Raw genomic sequence first — 22,447 nt, 5'->3', positions numbered from 1 at the left:
TTATTATTATCATTATTATTATTATTATTATTATTATTATTATTATTATTATTATTATTATTATTATTATTATTGTCGTAATTCGTTGTCTCTTTCTTTCTCGTTCTACTACCTGCTTCTTGGCCTGTTGTGGGTACGCGCCAATGTTCGGAACCATCATTCTAACTTCAAGAACAAACGCAACGACCATGTCCTCGGAGCTTGTACTGGCGGGAGCGGACGGCAAGAAAGAACAAGGTCCCGCGAGGGAGACTCCCGTCTATCCAATCTCCTCCGCTCTCGTTCCAGCAACTTCAGGTGCAGAAACATCGGGCGATACAGCAGATCAACGCAGCGCGATCGGGCATCCCGGCGGAAACCCAAGCGAGGGGAGCAAGGGATGCGAAGTTATCCCTGTGGCCGAAGGAGCTAGCAGTGGCAGCTCCGGCTCGCTGAAGTCCAAGCGTTTGCTGGCCAAAGTGTCCGGGGCAGCGGTGATAAGCGCCACTGCTGTTGCCGCTGCCTCTCTCACGGCCTCGACGGTTGAAGGTGAACCTTATTCAGCCTACGCAACCAATCCGTGAGTAACGATAGACCCAGCTAGCCTCGTTGTTGGGTCTGTGCCGGGTTATTCTGTGAAAGCTCAGAATGACTTGACGTTGGCCTATATATATACCTATATATATAGGCCAACAGAAGCTTTCAATGTTGGTGGGGACACATTGAAAGCTTCTGCGTTGCAAGGACTTACACAAACGCGGCAGAACTCACTGTGTTGCATTTAGACACATACCCAGGGTTTCCGAAAGCGTAAGGGGCGGGGGAGGGGGGGGGGGGCGTGTCAGTGAGGACAAGTTCCATTGCAGGCGGGTGGCATTATACATCCGCCCCCTTTCACCTTAGTCCTGAGAGCTGACCTCCTCTCTAATACTCTAATAATGCAAATTAAACGTAAGTTTCACAATAAATAAAAGTACACGCGGTGGAAATGAACTCCGGCTCTTTTGCCTCTACTCAAGATACACTTCCGGAGCCCCTGGTTTGGTTTGGTGCCTGTACGGATATGACTCAACCTACTAAGGGCAATCGGCCATGAATCGGGCGGCAGAAGGTAAAAAGGGAAGGTTACATCAATAGAATTTTGTAATTTAATAATTATAATGAATGAATACTAATTGTTAATATCAGGTTTCAGGCTATATTATGTCATAGTTATATTATTGTTATAGAGTATCCGATCATATTATTTATACAGGGTGTCCCACGCAACTTAGGCAAACTTTAAAGATATGCTAATGCCACATGGCTGGACAGAACCAAGGTATTGTTTGCCGTCGCTTGGAGATTCTCAGATTATATCTTCATTCGAATTGCATAATTAGCCCTAATTAGGTAATAAAGTTCTAAAATAGTATAATTACATGAAAATAGCCAACGAGAAAATTGTAGAACGACATAAAAAACTCCCGGTACGCCTTACTGTTGCTTAATACATGCTACATAAAAGTCGCACGGCAATTTCGCGTGCATTTGCGGGCTTCTTTCACGCTCGGAAAAAACAATTTTATACAGCACGTATTGAGCAACAGAAAGCTGTATCGGGAGATTTTCATGTCGCTCTGCAATTTTCTCGTTGTCACTTTTCATCTAATCATAATATTTGAGAAGCTGAATAATCGACTAGGATTAGTTATCTAATTAGGCGGAATAAAAAAAGTAGTTTGAGTATCTTCAAGTGATGGCAAACAATATTACCTATGTTCCGTCCAGCTATGGGGCATTTGCATATACCTGAAGTTTTGCTTAAGTTACGCCGGACACCCTGTATATAATATGTTACATTATGAATTATATTATTTTAAAGACAGAGGCACTTATTCTGGAGAAGTACGCTCATGCGCCATGGCATTTGAGCCTGTTTCGCTGTTGCCGTCTTTTCCTCGTGGCTTCAATGTTTCTCTCCATCATGATTCAATTCGCCGCATCGTTCAAAGGGTTGTGTGGGGCGCTTCAGTTGGTCATTCGCGAATTCAGGGGCCCTTTCGTTCTTCTAACATACCCCTCTCTGGATAGTCACAAATCCTGCTGTAACCCTGGGCAAACCATTTAACTATATGAAAATAATTACCTAACTCCCTCTTTAATTACTTTAAGAAACACGTTACAATACCAGAAATGAAGCCGATCCCTGTTCAAAGATGTACCCACTAGGAAGGAATAGTGAGTCTATGCCACAGATTCCGTGATATTTGACCCTAGAAATCTCAAGCGAAATACACTGTTGCAGTCTATCGCAACGCACACACACACAACCACCCACCCACACACACACAGAGAGAGACTTTTCTATATATATATATATATATATATATATATATATATATATATATATATATATATATATATATACAGGGTGTTTGAGCGAACACTTTCAAACATCTGAAAAGTTGCCTGTGGCAGATATCATAATTCTCGTTCATGTGCGGGTCTACTCGAAGCGGCGGAGAATACTTGCACAAGACATTGAGATGCAAAATCGACAAATTAATGAAAATGCACTAATTAAGTTTTTGACTATATAGATTATGGCGCATATTGCAATTTAGAAATTAGAGCCGTGGATTTCGCAAAGCGGATCCACTTGGAACGAATTTTCAAGATGACACCAGTTCCGAGGTAAAAAAATCCCGAACTTTAGAGAGATATGCATTGACGTTCCAGTTAATTTGTTAACGAAACGTCATTTCATGCACTGAAGCACACAAGTAAATGGAACGCTACTGCATTTCCCCTCAAAGTTCGGGAATTTATATCTCGAAACTGGTGTCGTCCTGAGAATTCGTTCCAAGTGGATCCGCCTTGCGAAGTCCACTGCTAGAATTTGTAAATTGCAATATGGGTCTTCAGATAATTAGCGAAAAAGTTAATCAGACAACCCTTGTTAATTAGACGATCTTGAATTTCAATTCTTTGTGCAAGTAGAGTCCGCCGCTTCGAGTAGATCTGCTCATAAACCAGAATCTAGCTACGTGCCACAGTAGGACATTAGGGGATCTTAAGAAACAGTGCAACATATATATATATATATATATATATATATATATATATATATATATATATATATATATATATATATATATATATATATATATATATATATATATATATGTTGCACTGTTTCTAAAGATCCCCCAATGTCTCACTGTAGCACGAGGCATATGTAGTGGATGTCGCCCTGCAATATACTTGAACACCTTTTGACATGCTTTTGCTACTTTCTGTGCATTTTGGCTATTTGAAGTATCTTTCATAAAGTGTACCTATTATCTCACGTGCGGTTTCTTTTTATTTTCTTCAGCCGAGGACTCATCAGCTGATTCCATTGCCTTTCGCTGTTTAACGCACGTTGTATTCTCATATGTCCAAAAACAACTCATACCTGTTTTATCCTGGCTTAACGAACCACCACAAATTTTACTTTAAAAACTTTGATTCCTTCTGTTCTTGGGTATGGAACTCAATATTATACAGTTCGGTCGACACAATATACGACATCATATGCTTCTCGGTGGTCAGTGTGCACGGAAACCGGAAAATGCAAATGCTACACAGTGGCTCTAAATGGCGGAACGTATCAAATAAGTGCGAGGGAATAACCAGGCACGTTAGGCGCAATATCGGCGGCATGACAGGCACGTAAATCTCTACTGACATCCATATCGCTGCCGCTGTTTCACACCAACTGTTTCACGCAAGGCGGCACCGGCACTCCGAAAGCCGCTTTCTAAGAAAAAAAAAGCAGAAAAAGAAATGGTCACGAGGGGCTTAAAGTGTCTCAAAAGCAAGCACTCCGGCACATAGTTTTCTGCCCACTTCTTTGATCTTTCAGCGGTTTTCAGTTTACGGCAAGACCTTAATTACTTTGATGTCTTCTCTACAGTAGCAAACCAAGAAGACAGGCGCCACAGGTCCCGAGCCTATGCCAAGGGAAGCGGCAAATTCCATCAGATCGCCGCAGGCACGGCAGCTGGAGGCAGCAACAGCAGCAGTAAGGGGTCCAGCCACTCGACCGCCTCTGATGTCAAGACGGGCGTCACCGCGATCTCGGGTACAGTTTCCACGACTGTTGCAGCAGCGCAAGCCGAACCAGCGGCACCGACGTTTGGGCGTGAGTAGGCTATTGAGCATGCCGTAGCCGACTCACGTGAGAAAAAAAAATTGGCCGCCTGATTTGCGCTAAAATCGCGAGGTAAAAATGTTTGCGATAGGAAGGTGTAGTAGATTAAAGCGCTATGAATAACCCGCAGCAGACTGGCAATAAATGGCGGAACGTGTAGAATAGGTGCGGGAAACTAACCAAGCACGTTAGGTGAACGATCGGCGGCACGATAGACACGTAAATCTCTACTGACAGCCATATCGCTGCCGCTGTGGCATCGTTAAATGTACGAACGAAAGAACACCGCCAGTTATTAGAGAGTTTTAGCAGAGCGTTTACGGTCCGCTCCGCTCAGACCGGCCTATCACAACAATTGGCACGCAGGCGCTCAGCAAAACGCTACCGGGAACACTGACGCGCGTGCGCACAGCACACATAGCGGCAGCGGAACGTGGGACGCTGACCACGTTCCGCTAGGAACCTGATTTAGCGGTGCGTCAGGGAGCGTGTAGTTGCTTCCGTAATCGTTTTACCGCCAAGCTGAGAGCACGTCAGTGGCGTCTCTGGGAGACGCGCTGGTTAGATAAGCGAAATCAATGCATTCTATGCAGCCACCGCCGCGCGTGAAACGTGTGCGGAGCGGAACGCAAGCAAACGCTCTGCTAAAACTGTCTATTGGCTCCGCGGAAAACATCAGAAGTGTTTAAATACAAACAGCACGGAGGGGTCCCAGGAACGCAGGGCCTGGACGGGATCAACGATGGGCTTATAAGCGGTGCCTCAGGTTGGAGTCAATGTTGCGACAATGAGTTGCCTTCGTCAGCGCTGCCACTGCTTTACTTGGTAGCGTTTATATAAGGTTGCAAAAAGCGTAAGCAGAAAGGAGAGAGGTTGCATGCTGCCCGTTTATGGTCCTTCAATTAGGGGGTGAGTGAGACGCTGCCCAGGTAAACAGTTGTAACGCTGACGAAGGCAAATGAAGCCCCTTTGTCAAAACAAAGCTGACGCTTAGCTTTTTCGCCCACCGCTGCTCAGTTGCATGCGTGCCAAGTACCAAATTCTAATTTAGAAGTGTGTGCGAATTGAGAAACAAATGCTGGTCTTGAGACACACCGGCTTATTGCACGCGTCAAGTTTGGCGCTGGGCCAACTTAGCCATCAGGTCTGGTGTACCCTGTACACTGATTTCTTGCGCATTTGTGTGCCAGCGTACGCGGATCTATCGCTGATTATTGTGTACACTGCGTCTCATGGCAACCGTGGCGGATAAGGAAACGGCGATAAAAATTACGGTAGGTCAAATCACGGATTACGACCAACATTAGTAATTCCTAGAGGGTAAAGTTCTCGAGCGTCCCTCACTCTAAACGTATTTGGCGCGTGTCGTCTGATAACGCCGGGTCCCTTTTATCTTAAATAGTATTAGCTCGGAGTCAACTACAAATTCGTTATTCAAAGGCGTATGAAGCGCAGAACTGCTCTCATTTGGTCATTGCGAAACTAGATCGAATAAAATATTTTTACCACCTATTATAGGATGCAGAATATCGATTTTAAATGTCATTTTCTTTCAGAAATACCTGACAATCAGTAAGTTAAGACAAAAAAATGAAGTAGGAAGTTTACATCTGCATGACTGTGCACCAAAGGCAAATATCATCATTTTTCACACTTTATCAGATCGTTTAAAGGAAATAGGTATGATATAATGTTTTGCAGCTAGCATGGAATTGTATGTCCCTTTAGCGGAATTTCTATTCACAAGTTATTGGCATATGTAAATATACATATATAGAAAGTTGCCAGAATAGTGTATTTTTAAAATTTTTAATGTTCAGTTATAAAGTCGTGAACTTGGTGCTTCAGTTATTTTTTATTTGATGTGCGCCAAATTTCGTAAGAGAATCAGTCTAAATTAAGAGTTGCTCCCTATGATCAGTAGATTTTAGCTTTGTTTCTGTTTTCTTAGGGCAACAACCTGCGTGAAATTCGTCGCAGAAGGTGCCTAGCAGAACAATTTGTCGGTTCTCATGCATTTAGATAGGACCGCTCGAAGTAGAAGATTCTCTTAAGCCATCACAACGCTGTAATCTCAGCCGAGATCTGTCCTGTTTGGCTTCTTTCGTCGTACACGGCACAAACCTACGACAGAAAGCTGAGCTAGTTGGTAAGGATTCATTAGGCAAAAAGGAGGTGAGGCGTGCATACAGGACACAAGAGTAGAGAAGTGGACAACACGAACGGCGTTCGTGTTGTCCACTTCTTTACTCTTTTGTCCTGTCTAGACGCCTCACCTGTTTTTTTGCATAACAAACCTACGGTCATACTTCTGTCGGCCGGCCACGAAACAACGCCGTTATCCAGCTGCCTCAAATGGACGCTGTTACTCAGGACGACGGTAGGTCGAGAGTGCGTCAGGAATAGGTTCGACGGTGTTACCACTCAAACATCTGGTGCAGAGGTGGAGAGCCTTCACCGAGATAAAGCTGTGATAAGGGGAAGTGCGCGTATTGAGGGGCTCGATGAATGAATGTACGAAAGGAACTACCCTATAAAGGTGTTGCAGGCGCTTCAATTGCGACTCGGCAAGATTACAGCCATCTCGCCATAAAGTCATCTCTAAAAAGAGCATCTTATACGCGGGATAATATAGCATCTTATGCCTCCTTCAACTCTGATCTGACAAACCATGCTTCTACCTTCTCTATGTTTCTAGAATATCTCCACTATGCGGTAAGGAGCGAGTTCTTACCTCTTTTTATTCTTCTGTAGATAAAGTTGCAGTAAATGGTTTGGAAGGAGTTTGAGTTTTTTTAAAAGTGACCGAATGATGTTCGTTCCAGCCTGTAGGTTTGGTCGTTTCAAAGAACGAGACGTCTGAAAGTTGGGAGTTATTAAAGCGTTATCGAGACATACAATCCGCGCGCTGACATTACTGCGTTCCGCCTTCAGCTGCTAAAATTATTGGCCATACGCCGCTGGCCTAACGAAAAATTAGCGAAAATATCTAGGGTGATTGTTCACCATAATTGTGTGCCAATGCCTGCATTTGTACGGGCTCGGAATGAGTAATTTTTTATCTTTAATCTAATTGCTGTACGAGGAACACATTGCGGACTTAGGGTAATGTGATGGCGACCAGGTGCAATGCATGTGGTTACGTGACATGCATTATGTATGCAAATATAAAAGGAGCCGGCTTTAAATGATGCCAACAAAATGTTCACCAGGTAAAAAAAAAAGAAAGTACTTTGCATTACGATCACAGAATGCTCTCCAGGTAGCTGGTGACTATTCAGTTATTGTATCCGTATTATTCGCGTTAAAATCACTTCCTTAAATACCACTGGAACATTTTATTGAGACAGATTGCATGCTCTAACTGTGAGAACACAAGCACACGCATCATCAATCAAGAGATATACAGGGTGCACCAACTACCATGCACCAAATTTTGAAAATATGTAAATGCCACGTAACTGGACAAAACCAAGGTATTGTTGTTTCCCGTCGCTAGGTTTGGTTTGCATTCCGCCAAATAACATAATTAGTTTTAATTAATTAACTTCTCAAATATTATAGTTAGATGAAAGTGTCAGTGAGAAAATCGTAGAGCAGCATAAAAAACTCCCGACACAGCTTTCTGTTGTTCAATGCGTGCTACATAAAAGTTTTCTTGACCGTGAAGGAAGCCCGCGAATACACGCAAAACTGTCGCGCCACTGGCCGCTCGAGGCTTCGCGGCCTTTGAGGCTTTGCGGACTTTTCCGCTCCGAAAAACACTTTCATGTAGCACGTATTGGACAACAGAAAGCTGATAGGGAGTTCTTCATGTTGGTCTACAGTTTTCTCATTGAAACTTTTCAAATCATTATAATATTTGAGACGTTGAATAATGAAGACGAGTTATGTAATTAGCCGGAATGCAAGAAAAAATGGAGGTCGCTTAAGAGGAAGCTTTACCTCGGGTGCGCCTATCTAAATACATATAAAAGAAGAATTCGTTTTTCTCGGCAACCGCTGCACCAAATTTGACGAGGTTTTGTTGCATTTAAAAGAAAAACTTAAAATCTAGTGACTGTTGGTATTGAATTTCTGATTTTGGTCGCCAATTCTTAATTAAAAATTCGCTGAAATCGAATATTTTCCAACACCAAACTATCAAGTTTACCCCTCTTTGATAATATGAGAATACTATTCTGTGAAATGCATCTAATAGTACATACAAAGCGGATACATTTGATATGTTACACATGAATCTAAACAAAATTAATAACATGGAAATATGGCTTTTGAAGAACCCTTGTAAACACGTAGAAAATTTACGTAAGATGTACAATGACATATTGAATTTGTCCGCTTTCAATGATCTAACGGATGCTTCACAGAACCGCGATATCTGTTCTTGATGCAGAGCTATGAATAGTTAAACTTCGTGCTTCTACTCTTTCCAAACTTCCGAATTTTTGAAAATTCTTGTAACAAAATTCAGGCCTTAAATCGAAATTCCGCTTCCGAAAGTCACTAGAATTCAATTTTCTCTCTTAAATGCAACAACTTTCATTAAAATCGGTCCAGGAATTACCTCAGAAAAACGTTTTTGCGTTTTACATGTATTTGAATAGGCCGCATTGGAGTTGGGCCTGAACCAAAACTTCCTCTTAAGCTTCGCCCTTATGAAGCCATCCGCATCTTATAGTAGCACGTCCTTAGCTTTGCTTTGTCTTTCATGAATGCTCTTAACTTGCGAGCTAAACATTCGGTCACCGTTTCTTTTTTTCCATACAAACAGGTGACAACTCTCTAGGTACCTCTAAACAAGTAGTATGCAGCTACAGTCAGTGTTCATGCGTTCGCATTCTTATCGTACTTCACGCACTTTCCAGTGGCGAACTATCTATCTCTGTATGTTTGTATCCAACCGTTTGTCCACATACCTAGGTCACTGGGTAGGCCGTGGTCGAATAGCAGGGCTTGGGGCTGCTGTGCTGAGGGAACAGGGTCTGAAACCAACCGTCGGACCACCTTGGGCCACTGCGTATATGGCAGTGTGTTCATAAGTGCCGCTCTTCAGTGAACCACTTTTACACCTCATACTGTTGATGCGGTAGTGGGTAGTTACGGCTATTCGAAGAAACTCTTTGACGACGACTTGTAGCACTGGGCGTGTGCCACTCGGTCAGTGCTGGTTTTCAATGAAGCTCTTTGACGCCAACTTTGGTCCCTGGATATGTGCCAGCAGGTGTGTGCCGTTCTTCAGCGAATTTCGTTTATGCCAACTCGGGTAGCTAGGCATGTGCCGCTTTACGAAGACGACAAAAATCCCTTCAGTTTCTCCGATGTTGAGCGGAATAGAATCCACGTCACAATGGTTCCGCAAGGAAAAACTCACCCATTAGCAGGTTGCCCCACAAATGCACTGGATATTTCATCATCATTTTGGTGTACGAGAATTGAATAAAAATACTATCTATCTATCTATCTATCTATCTATCTATCTATCTATCTATCTATCTATCTATCTATCTATCTATCTATCTATCTATCTATCTATCTATCTATCTATCTATCTATCTATCTATCTATCTATCTATCTATCTATCTATCTATCTATCTATCTATCTATCTATCTATCTATCTATCTATCTATCTATCTATCTATCTATCTATCTATCTATCTATCTATCTATCATCATCATCATCATCATCATCATCATCAGCCTGGTTACGCCCACTGCAGGGCAAAGGCTTCTCCCATACTTTTCTAACTATCCCGGGAATGCACTAAATGTGGCCATGTTGCCCCTGCAAACTTCTCAATCTCATCCGCCCACCCAATTTTCTGCCGCCCCCTGCTACGCATCCCTTCCCTTGGAATCCAGTTCGTAACCCTTAATGACCATCGGTTATCTTCCCTCCTCATTACATGTCCTGCCCATGCCCATTTCTTTTTCTTGATTTCAACTAAGATGTCATTAACTCGCGTTTGATCCCTCACCCTATCTGCTCTTTTCTTATTCCTTAACGTTACACCCATCATTGTTCTTTCCATAGCTCGTTGCGTCGTCCTCAATTTAAGTAGAACCCTTTTCGTAAGCCTCCAGGTTTCTGCCCCGTAGGTGAGTACTGGTAAGACAAAGCTATTATACACTTTTCTTTTGAGGGATAATGGCAACCTTCTGTTCCTGATCTGAGAATGCCTGCCAAACGCACCTCAACCCATTCTTATTCTTCTGATTATTTCCGTCTCATGATCCGGATGTACGAGTTTCTTCCGTACCCTCCTCAGGTCTAGGCTAATTCGAGTTCTTACCAACCTGTGGTCACTGCAGCGCACCTTGTCGAGCACGTCTACATCTTGTATGATGCCAGGGTTAGGGCAGAGTATGAGGTCTATTTCATTTCGAGTCTCGCCGTTCGGGCTCCTCCACGTACACTTTCACCTATCGCGCTGGCGGAAGAAGGAATTCATGATCCGCATATTATTCTTTTCCGCAAACTCTACTAAGAACTCTCCACTGCTTTTCCTAGTGCTACGCCATATTCCCCCACTGCCTTGTCTCCAGCCTGCTTCTTGCCTACCTTGGCATTGAAGTCGCCCATCGGTATAGTGTACTTTGTTGTTACTCTACACATCGCCGATTCCACGTCTTCATAGAAGCTTTCGAGTTCCTGGTTATCTTGACTGGATGTAGGGGCGTAGACCTGTACAACCTTCATTTTGCACCTCTTATGAAGTTTCACAACAAGACCTGGCACCGTCTAGGTAATGCTATAGAATTCCTGAATGTTACCAGCTATATTCTTATTAATCAGGAATCTTGACTCCTAGTCCTCATGTCTCCGCTAAACCCGGTAGCACATTACGTGACCACTTTTTAGCATTTTATATGCTTCTTTGGCCTCCTAACTTCACTGAGCCCTATTATATCCCATTTACTGCCCTTTAATAGCACTGCTAGACTCGACTCACTAGATAATGTTCTAGCGTTAGGCGTTGCCAGGTTCACATTCCAATAGCGGCCTGTCCGGAGCCAGGGATTCTTAGCACCCCCTGTTGCGTCACAGGTCTGACCGCCGCCATGGTCAGTTGCTTCGCAGCTGCTGGGGACTAAGGGCCGGTGTTTGAATGTTGTGTTCATATAGGAGGTTGTGGCCAAGTACTGCACCAGGGTGGCCAATCCTGCTCTGGTGAGGGAGTGCGTTACCGGTTCTGGTCGCCGGGATCAGGCCACACTCCAGACCTGTTTACGCAAATTTATGAACGCGTGGATTTCTTTTTCTTAATCCGGTGGAAAATTGCGTGGCATAGGGATTCGAACCACGGACCTCGTGCACGCGAGGAGGGTGTTCTACCTATACGTCACCGCTGCACTGGATATATATCCCTTTTAAATCAACGTCTAGCACGCCCACAGTCAGTACGCGGCAAGAGAAGGAACAATGCTCGGCGTTCGCAGGCACGCACCGGCGCACAACGCTTCTTGTCTCGGAGGCCACGCGCAGGCTTATCGGCAGTGCCATTGCCATTATATGGCGCGGCGCGTCCAGAAAAACATGTCTAAGAGACGAGCCTGGAAGCCGCATGACGCGTTTCTCAGCGCTGGCACGCACCGGTGCTCAGTGCATTTCGGAGACCACGCACAAGCTTGGCGGCGGTGGTGCTAGATGGCGTCGAGTTTTCTTAGAGAAGGGCCAAAGGGAGTACCGTTGTAGTCAAAAATCAAATTATAGGATTTTACGAACCAAAACCACGATCTGATCATAAGGTACGCAGTAGCGGGGAGACTTAGGAATAATTCGAACCACCTGGGGTTCTTTAACGTGCACCTAAATCTAAGTACACGGGTGTATTCACATTTCACCCTCGCCAAATTGCCGCCAGCGTGGCCGCAATTCCATCCCGCGACCGCGTGCTTAGCAGCCCAGCACCATAGCCACTAAGCAACCGCGGCGGGTGCCGCTGCAGTACACGCCTCATAGATAATTCCTTTCGACGCCGGCAATACGTTGTGTCGCTATAATTATTCAATGATAGACTCATTACCGTCAACAGTCATCAAGATATGAGTTCTGGCAATTTTTATTTCAGCTCTTTTATGCGCTTCAAATGCACAGGCTACTTCAGTGTGCTCGCATTTAGCCATTTCTTAGCATACCCGGCAGACCATCATTTTAATAAATGGGTCGGTAAGAAATTATTTTCGATGCCAAATCATGTTTTTTTTTCTCTCCTGTGTTACCAGGGCTGTTTATAGTCGTTCGCGAAATCCCCTCCCCCCCCCCCCCCAAGAAAAAAAAAATTAGTGGTCCAACTCCGTTTGTTGGTCACAATTCGTCATAAAACGTGCACACGACAAGCTGAGCGAGCGCAGTATAAGACTAAGCCAACTATCTCGCGCAGATAACGATGACTCGACCCGAGCCGTTTCCAAGGTGCACGCAAACATTGTCGTATTGGTTCGACGACGTAGAGTAATCAACAAGCTGGAAGCTCTCTTTCTGCACTGTATGTCTCGCCTTGACGCTCCTTCTAGGCCCACCACAAGCAAGTTCGCATAAACGTTGTGAGGTTGAGCTCTGCCAACTTGTGACACGACTCGCTCATACTGAGTTTATGAAAACAGGCCTCATGACAATAGAATGAACGAGGTGGTTTTATCCGGCTGTCCCAGACCATCTGTCGCAAGTTGAATGATGAGGTTCACTTGATCCCTTTGAGACGGTTGGAAACGGCTCTTCGCTGGCGTTTTGCAATGAGCTATAGTTTACCTGAAACGAAAAGGCGGGGTACCAGAACTGTACACAAAGACCGTGGAGGCATTTACAATAAGTTTCTTATGTTAGAAAGGTGCCCGAGGTTTTCCATTCTAACCCGCCGTGGCTGCTTAGTAGATATGGTCTTGGGCGGCTAAGAACTGGATCGCAGGATGAAATTTCGCCCACGGTGGCCGCATTTCGTTAGGGGCGAAATGCGAAAACACGAGTATACTTAGATTTAGGTGCACGTTAAAGAATGCCAGGTGGTGCAAATTAGAGTCCTCTAGTACGACGTGCCTCATAGTCATATTTTGGTTTCGGCACGTAAAACCCCATATTTTAGTTAATCAAAAAATTGGTCATTTTCAAACCATCATATCGCGAAAAAAAAGTTGCGATAGGATTCACCTCACGATGACTGTCGACGGTAGTGCGCTATCATAGAATCAGTACAGCAAGACAACGTATTGCCACCGTCGAAACGAGTTATGTATGAGGCATTTACTGCATAGGGACTGCTCTTTCACGCTTCCCTAAGAACACTGAACGCTATCCAGCGCCGCTGCCGCGAAGTGTGTGTGTAACCTAAATGTATGGCGCGCCGGTGCTTGCGAATTCTGACAAACGCGTCATGGGGCAACCGAGCTGCTCTCTCGCGCTTCTTTCTTGACACGCAACACCATCTGGTGACACTGCCGAGAAGTCCACGCGTGGCTTCCGAGACGAGGAGCGCGGCGCGCCGGTTCCTGCGAACGCTGAGAATTGTTCCCTCACTTCCTAATGCCTGAGTGGCACATACTCAGTGACCTACTGAGTTAACGAGAGGTTCATTGAATAGCGACACGTACCCCGTGCATCTGTGTCACAGCCTGCTGATTCGTCGGGTTGCTGTCCCTGAGGAACAGTAGTGACGTGGGTCCGATTCCGCTCAACATCGGAGAAACTTAAGGCATCTTCTTCGTCATTGCAGAGCGGTACATTCACAGTGGCACGTGTCTAATTAGCGAAGTTGGCACCAAAGGCATTTATTTATTTATTTACTTTCAAGGTACGAGGGTATTACAGAGAGTAGGGACATTAAAACTCGTAGGCACACTTGCAGTTGTCAGCGTTGATTATGGTGGCGATGGAGGAAGGGAGATGGTTCCGTTGGTATAGAAAAGCAGCGCACGGCTACTGGCACATACCAGGTGATCCATGTTGGCATCAAATATGTTCATTAGAGACCAGCACAAACCAAGTGGCACATAACAAGCGTTCTAAGTCGACGTCAAAGAGTTTCTTCGAACAGTAGTGCCTACCGAGCCCCGCATCTACTGTGACCCACATCGGCGCGAAATAGGTTCGTTGAAGAGCGACACCTATGTACACATTGACACATACTCAGTTATCCGTGTTGGTTCTATGGCTGGTTTCGAAGCCATCGGACGTCAGCACAGCAGCCCAATGCGATAACCGTTCGACCACGCACTACCCAGCGACCCAGGCTGGCAGCGAAACGGTTAGATAGATAGCCCACGGGAAGTGCATGAAGTACCCTCATATAATAAACATCGTGTGGTATTATGAAAGCCGTATTTGAAAGAATCCGGACTGTAGTAGATAGTTTTTTTCAATAGCAGACAGTTTTTCTGCTACCTTCACATGATATGTAAGTCTACTACGATTTCCGCCATAATTTCTCATTGAATGCAGCGATAGCAGCTGGTAACCTGACCTGCACCCTTGTGCATAGCAGCATAATGCCAGTGAGCTTACGTGGCGAGTCACATACTTTTATTAAGTGAAGTTACATAACTCATTTCCTACTTGTTAATAGCGCCACTTGTTGAAAGCTTATAGACAATTTACGAAGTCAGCCAATGCTTATAGAGGCGATATTCAAGGAAACCACACAGGCTTGCGTACAGAGGTAACCACTGAAAATTTGCAGACACCGCAAGTGCGTTTTAGATACTGGCAAAATTCTTAAAGTGTGCCTGGTGAAGCGCTGAAGCCCGCAATCAATTAACAAAGTTGCAAAGAACATCGATAGTGCCGGTTTAGGAGAGTTATCGTGGTGCAACCTTAGAAACAGTGAGTAGACAAAGTAAAGGTAACAGTGAGCCCTTCAGAGAGTGTCTGATGCTATGCTAAAGCCTCAAGTAATTGAATATGTTTTAAAAATTCGTCGGTAAGCACGCGGGTGCTGCGGCAGCAGTCGACGCTGTTCTTTATGTTACGCTTGGATACATCTACCGCAGGTCCCGTATTCGCAAATATTTCTTAAGCTTAAACTGTTCGTAAGATCAAAAACCATCAAATCTTCATGTAGGACATGCAGTAAAGACCGCCGGTCTTAGCAACGGACATATACTCAAGAAAAATTTCGTAAATTCGGCCACATTTTTTGTTCCTTTAGTCACTGGACAGGTGAAGCCGAACCCTTACTCCATCCTGAATACTCTACCGCAGTCACGGCTACCGTGGGAACGACTGGGACGTCAAAAGAGGGCCATTCAACGCTGTCTGCATCACCACTAGTTCTTGCGAAGCCACAGGAGAACGAGGCAGCTGGTGGTCAGACCGCTTCAGCGGCAGCCGGTGCGGGCATCCCTCTTAGCGCGTCCCGGACGAACCTTGTGCCAGCGGGCAAAGCCGTGGCAAGAAAGATGTCGCGCTCGTGTCGGCTCGTCGTGCCTTCTATTCGTGCAGCGACGCCGGCCTCCACCCTGTCAGCGCAGCGATCCACAGCGTTAGGCAAGGTTAGGGTCGAGCAAGTAGTTGAGACGACACTCGTCTTATGAGCGAAAGAAAAAAAAAATTTTTTTTCTTGTGTACTATATCGTGTACTTGTGTACTATATTTAGCGCACCTTTCGCTTAATAATGAATCGCTTGTATATTTCCAGGGACCCTCCTTAGTTTTCCTCCACAGAGACAAGCACCTCTTTGTGATTCCTCTTATTGCTTGTTTAATCACCGCCTCACCAGCCGCGGAATTTGCGACCATCTAGTTTGGATCAAACTGAAAGTAGCCCTAAACGATTTTGTAGCTGTTTATACTTAAGAAGCATCCGCCTCGCGTGCAGGACTCCCGTGGCTTGAATCCCAGTGCCGCGCAATTCACCCCCGGATTTAAAAAAAAAGAAAAGAAATTCCGCGTATGGCTAAAATTGCATAAACAGGCCTGGAGTGCGGCCTGATTCCGGTCACCAGAACCGGTAATGCACTCCATCACTAGAGCAGGATTGGCCATCCTGGTTCAGTACATGGCCACAACCTCCTATATGAAAACAACAATCAAACCCCGCCCTTAGTCCCCAGCAGCTGCGAAGCAACTGACCACGGCGACGGTCAGACCTGTGACGCAGCAGAGCGTGCTAAGAATCTCCGTGTCCGGACAGGCCGCCATACGAATCTGAACCTGGCAATGTTTAACGCTAGAACGTTATCTAGTGAGGCGAGTCTAGCAGTGTTATTGGAGGAATTAGTGGGCATTAAATGGGATATAATAGGGCTCAGTGGCGTTAGGAGGAAAAATGAAGTATATACAGTGCTAAAAAGTGGGCACGTCGAGTGCTACCGGGGCTTAGCGGAGAGACGAGAACTAGTAGTCGGATTTCTGATTAACAAGGACATAGCTGGTAACATACAGGAATTTTACAGCATTACCGAGAGGGTGCCAGGTTTTGTTGTGAAACTAAATAAGAGGCACAAATTGAAGGTCGTACAGGCCTATGCCCCTACATCCAGTCATCATGACCAGGAAGTCGATAGCTTTTATGAAGACGTGGAATAGGTGATGGGTAAAGTCAAAACAAAATACACTATACTGATGGGCGACTTAAATGCCAGGGTAGGTGAGAAATAGGCTGGAGACAAGTCAGTGGAAGAATATGGCATAGGCCTTAGGAATAGCATGAGCTAGTTATTAGTAAAGTTTGCAGAACGGATAGCCGAAGCAAGCGGGATAGCCGAAAGTGTACGTTCAGGAGCCCGAATGGCGAGACTAGAAATGAAATAGACTTCATACTCTGCACTAACCCTGGCATCATACAAGATGTAGACGTGCTCGACAAGGTGCGCTGCAGTGACCATAGGATGGTAAGATGTCGAATTAGCATAGATTTGAGGAGGGTACGGAAGAAACTGGTACATAAGAAGGCGATCAATGAGTTAGCAGTAAGAAGGAAAACAGGAATCCCGGATTAAGTGACAGAACAGGTATTCGGCTTTAACTATGGAAGAGGACCTTAGTGTTGAAGCAATGAACGACAATCTTATGGGCATCATTAAGGAGTGTTCAATAGAAGTCGGTGGTAACTTCGTTACACAGGATACCGGTAAGCTATCGTAGGAGGCGAAAGATTTGATTAAGAAACGCCAATGTATGAAAGCCTCTAACCACACAGCTAGAATAGAACTGGCAGAACTTTGCAAGTTAATCAACAAGCGTAAGACAGCTGACATAAGGATGTATAATATGGATCGAATTGAGCATTCTCTAAGGAATGGTGGAAGCCTAAAAGCAGCGAAGAAGAAACTAGGAATAGGCAAGAATCAGATGTATGCGTTAAGAGACAAAGCCGGGAATATCATTACTAATATTGATGAGATAGTTCAAGTAGCTGAGGATTTCTATAGAGATTTATACAGTACCAGTGGCACCCACGACGATAACGAAAGACAGAATAGCCTAGAGGAATTTGAAATCCCACAAGTAACGCCGGAAGAAATAAAGAAAACCTTGGGCGCAATGCAAAGGGGGAAGCAGCTGGGGAGGATCAGGTAACAGCAGATTTGTTGAAGGATGGGGGGGCAGATTGTTCTAGAAGAACTGGCCACCGTGTATATACAACGCCTCATGACCTCGAGCGTACCGGAATCTTGGAAGAACGCCAACATAATTTTAATCCATAAGAAAGGGGATGCCAAAGACTGGAAAAATTATAGACTGATCAGCTTACCGTCAGTTGCCTACAATGTATTTACTAAGGTAATCGCAAATAGAACCAGGAACACCTTATACTTCCGTTAAACAAAGGACCAGGCAGGATTTCATAAAGGCTACTCAACAATAGACCATATTTACACAATCAATCTGGTCATAGAGAAATGTGTGGAATTTAACCAACCCTTATATATAGCTTTCATTGGTTGCGAGAAAGCGTTTGATTAAGTCGAAACCTCAGCAGTCATGCAGGCATTACGGAATCAGGGTGTAAACGAGACGTATGTCAAAATACTGAAAGATATCAGTAGCGGCTCCACAGCCGCCGTAGTCCTCCATAAAGAAAGCAACAAAATCCCAATAAAGAAAGGTATCAGACAGGGAGATACGATCTGTCCAATGCTATTCACAGCGTGTTTACAGGAGGTATTCAGAGACCTGTATTGGGAAGAATTGGGGATAAGAGTTTTTGGAGAATACCTTAGTAGCTTGCGATTCGCAGATGATATTGCCTTGCTTAGTAACCCAGGATACCAACTGCAATGCATGCTCACTGTCCTGGAGAGGCAAAGCAGAAGGGTGGGTGTAAAAATTAATCTGCAGAAAACTAAAGTAACGCTTAACTGTCTCGGAAGAGAACAGCAATTTACGATAGGTTACGAGGCATTGGAAGTGGTAAGGGAATACATGTACTTAGGGCAGGCAGTGACGGCGGATCCGGGTCATGAGAATGAAATAGTCAGAAGAATAAGAATGGGCTAGGATGCGTTTGGCAGGCATTCCTAGAATATGAACAGCAGGTTGTCATTATCCCTCAAGAGAAAAGTGTATAACAGCTGTGTCTTACCAGTACTCACCTACGGGGCAGAAACCTGGAGGATTACGAAAAGGGTTCTACTTAAATTGAGTATGACGCAACGACCTATGGAAAAAAGAATGATAGGTGTAACTTAAGGGATAATAAAAGAGGAGATTGGGTGAGGGAACAAACGCGAGTTAATGACATCTTAGTTGAAATCAAGAAAAAGAAATGGGCATGGGCAGGACATTTAATGAGGAGGGAAGATAACCGATGGTCATTAATGGTTACGGACTGGATTCCAAGGGAAGGGAAGCGTAGCAGGGGGCGGCAGAAAGTTAGGTGGGCGGACGAGATTATGAAGTTTGGAGGGACAACATGGCCACAAGTAGTACATTCCTGGGGTAGTTAGAGAAGTATGGGAGAGGCCTTTGCCCTTCAATGGGCGTAGCCAAACTGATGATGATGATACTTAAGAAGCGGAGCGACTGTTTACCGTATAGCAGCGTGGAAGAGTTGATTGGCTAATGAGGCTTAACCTCCCGAAGTGACAGGCTATGCGCAACTTCGTATTAGAGAGCTTTGGAAAATTGACAGTCACTTGAGAAACCTTACGTAATTTGAATACGAAAGCACAACAACTTCTCTAACTAATTTGCTGCGTCCACGATACGCGACGTCATACATTATCACCTGTGCTTCACAACTTTACCTTTATCCGCCTTAATCCATCTTGCTCTAATTTGTCCAACCGTTATCCTCCTTGCTGTAATTTGTACCAACCAAATTTATCAACCCTAATCTACTTAGGCCACTATGGTCCATATTATTCCAACGGAATCCACTTTGCTCCACTTTGCTCTAATATGTACCAACCTTAGTCTACTTAACTCACATTAATCCACTTATTAATTCATTTAAATGCAGGTTTTTTTGTGCCAAATCCACGGTCTGTTTATGAAGCGCACCGTAGTGGGGAGTCCGGAAATTTCGACCACTCGGGGTTCTTTAACGTGCACCCAACTCTAAGTACACAGGTGTTTTCGCATTTCGCTCCTATCGAAACGCGGCCGCCGTGGCCGGGATTGGATTCCGCGACCTCGTGCTTAGCAGCCCAACATGATAGCCGCTTAGTAGTCGATCACGGCAGCTCTCTTTAATTCAAACTTATTCACTATATTCCACCTTAAGCCACCTTACTCTAACTTGTTCTAACTTAAATTCTGTATTACTACCGGCGTCATACAAGACGCTGATAACGTCACCGATAATGATATTTATTTTGTTACCGCTCGTTGCGTATACGGCTTTCCTGCCTCATGGGGCATATAATGCTTTCCCATTATTAATATCGACCCTTCGGAATCATTTGACGCGCATCAAATCTCCATATGCGCGCATCTTACCAATTCGCCCGCATTGGAACGTGAGCGACGTTGGCGAGATTCAAGTCCTCGCACTAGTTTATAGTACGGCACAACTCTCTAGCCACTGAACAATTGATACACGTATGATGAGGCTATAGTTATTGCAGTCTCGAGGGAACTAGCGGTCTGTGCAGGCGGCGCAAGCCCAGCACAACCTGGCTCAGCGCCGGCGTTCGTTTGTGACCCGACCGCCGACAACGCCTTCGTCATGGCCGGCAGCCATGTGCTGCACGCTGCTCGTGAGTGGCGCCCTGGTCTCCTTTATGGTGTTCATGCAAAGATCGCTGACGAGCGTGGACGTCGAGAACGGCGCGTTCTGCAAGAGCAGGGGCTGCATCCAGCACCGCCGCATGCTCCGTGGCCAGCTGGACAGGTGGAGTACATATCTCGAAGGTCACTGTATATACGAAACTGCTGGGAACCGAGCCATATCGTTCACCATATCGGTAGTCTTGTTAATCAGGCTCACTCTTGTTATTATACATTTAAGCTTTCACGGTACGTTCACTTCATGTATGAGTTACGCCACGTAATGAACTTTAGAAGTTGCGTTAAGCCAAAGGTGGTTTGAGACATTAAAAAAGTTGCGTCAATGCGGCTATATTGTTTGCACTGCTTAGCGCATTAAGTAGCCGTAGAATACTGCAAACCGGAAGCTTTTTGTTATTCAGGGCTGTTGAACAGAAGGTTGCCAACCCGAAATGTATACACGTGTCAAAGTGAGTCTGTCACACTCACCAGGAGTTGCAATAACAACCTCCTGGTCACACCAAGTGGGCGGAGCTTCCCGGTGTGTAATAAGATCGTTTATGGTCGCTGGCGCATATGTGTTCAAATCAAATCAGGAGTACGCCCCGACCCACAGAAGACAGCTGCCATCGCAAAATTCCCGCAGCCAACCGACAAGAAGGCAGTGCGCAGATTCCTTGGCATCTGTGCCTACTATAGGCGCTTTGTCAAGGACTTTTCACGCATCGCGGAGCCGCTAACACATCTAACCAAATGTGATGTCGCGTTCAAGTGGGAAACGCCGCAGGCCAAGGCATTTCAAGAACTCAAACGACGCATGCAGTCGCCGCCGGTACTTGCACACTTCGACGAGGACGCCGATACCGAAATCCACACTGACGCCAGTAGCCTAGGCCTCGGTGCCGTCCTAGTCCAGAGGAAAGAAGGACTTGAAAGGGTGATATCGTACGCTAGCCGGTCGCTGTCAAAAGCGGAAAGCAACTATTCTACGACTGAAAAGGAATGCCTTGCCATCATTTGGGCTACAGCTAAATTCCGCCCTTACCTCTATGGCAGGCCATTCAAAGTCGTCAGTGACCATCACGCATTGTGCTGGCTAGCTAACTTAAAGGACCCTTCAGGACGGCTGGCGCGGTGGAGCCTCAGACTACAAGAATATGACGTCACGGTAATATACAAGTCCGGAAGAAAACACTCCGACGCCGACTGCTTATCGCGCGCCCCCATCGATCCCCCGCCGCAAGACGACGAGGACGACGACGCCTTCCTTGGGATAATAAGCGCGGAAGACTTTAGTAAACAGCAATAAACCGACCAGGAGCTAAAAGGCCTCGTCGACTATTTGGAAGGGAACACCGACGTTGTCCCTAGGGCATTTAAGCGCGGTTTATCTTCGTTCACGCTACAAAACAACCTGCTCGTGAAGAAGAACTTTTCACCAGTCCGCGCCAGCTACCTTCTTGTTGTACCGTCAGCGCTACGTCCCGAAATACTGCACGCCCTACACGACGATCCAACCGCTGGGCACCTCGGATTCTCCCGGACGCTGTCGAGAATACAGGAAAGGTATTACTGGCCGCGTCTGACCGCTGACGTCGCCCGTTACGTCAAGACATGCCGAGACTGTCAACGACGCAAGACACCACCGACAAGGCCAGCAGGATTACTACAGCCGATCGAACCTCCTCGCCGACCATTCCAGCAGATTGGGATGGATTTGTTGGGGCCGTTTTTGATATCAACATCCAGGAATAAGTGGATCGTCGTGGCGACGGACTATCTCACCCGTTTTGCTGAAACTAAAGCTCTACCAAAAGGCAGCGCAGCCGAAGTGGCGAAATTTTTCGTCGAGAACATCCTGCTGCGACATGGTGCCCCAGAAGTCCTCATCACCGACAGAGGAACGGCTTTTACAGCAGAGCTCACCCAAGCCATTCTGCAGTACAGCCAGACAAGCCACAGGAGGACAACTGCCTACCATCCGCAGACGAATGGTCTCACGGAGTGCCTGAACAAGACCCTCGCCGACATGCTAGCAATGTACGTCAACGTCGAACACAAGACGTGGGACGCGGTCCTGCCGTACGTAACCTTTGCGTACAACACGGCGGTGCAAGAAACAACAGAGATCACGCCGTTTAA

The 22,447-nt window shown here is 45.5% G+C and overlaps 1 protein-coding gene across 1 annotated transcript in view; it reads left to right on the top strand.

Annotated features, from left to right (window-relative positions):
- The window catches only part of LOC139051965 (endothelin-converting enzyme 1-like), a 131,732-nt gene that overhangs the window by 5,742 nt on the left and 103,543 nt on the right, over positions 1-22,447 (top strand). Inside the window, exons 3-6 of the mRNA XM_070529023.1 lie at positions 173-528; positions 3,920-4,147; positions 15,353-15,642; positions 20,191-20,429. Of these exons, the coding sequence (XP_070385124.1) occupies positions 189-528; positions 3,920-4,147; positions 15,353-15,642; positions 20,191-20,429 (1,097 nt within the window). The 5' untranslated portion in view covers positions 173-188. The remainder of the gene's footprint in view (positions 1-172; positions 529-3,919; positions 4,148-15,352; positions 15,643-20,190; positions 20,430-22,447) is intronic.

Source organism: Dermacentor albipictus, unplaced genomic scaffold, assembly GCF_038994185.2.
Source record: "Dermacentor albipictus isolate Rhodes 1998 colony unplaced genomic scaffold, USDA_Dalb.pri_finalv2 scaffold_17, whole genome shotgun sequence".
NCBI lineage: Eukaryota > Metazoa > Arthropoda > Arachnida > Ixodida > Ixodidae > Dermacentor > Dermacentor albipictus.
Note: the sequence above shows the minus strand (reverse complement) of the source record. Positions and strands in the feature narration are given on the sequence as shown.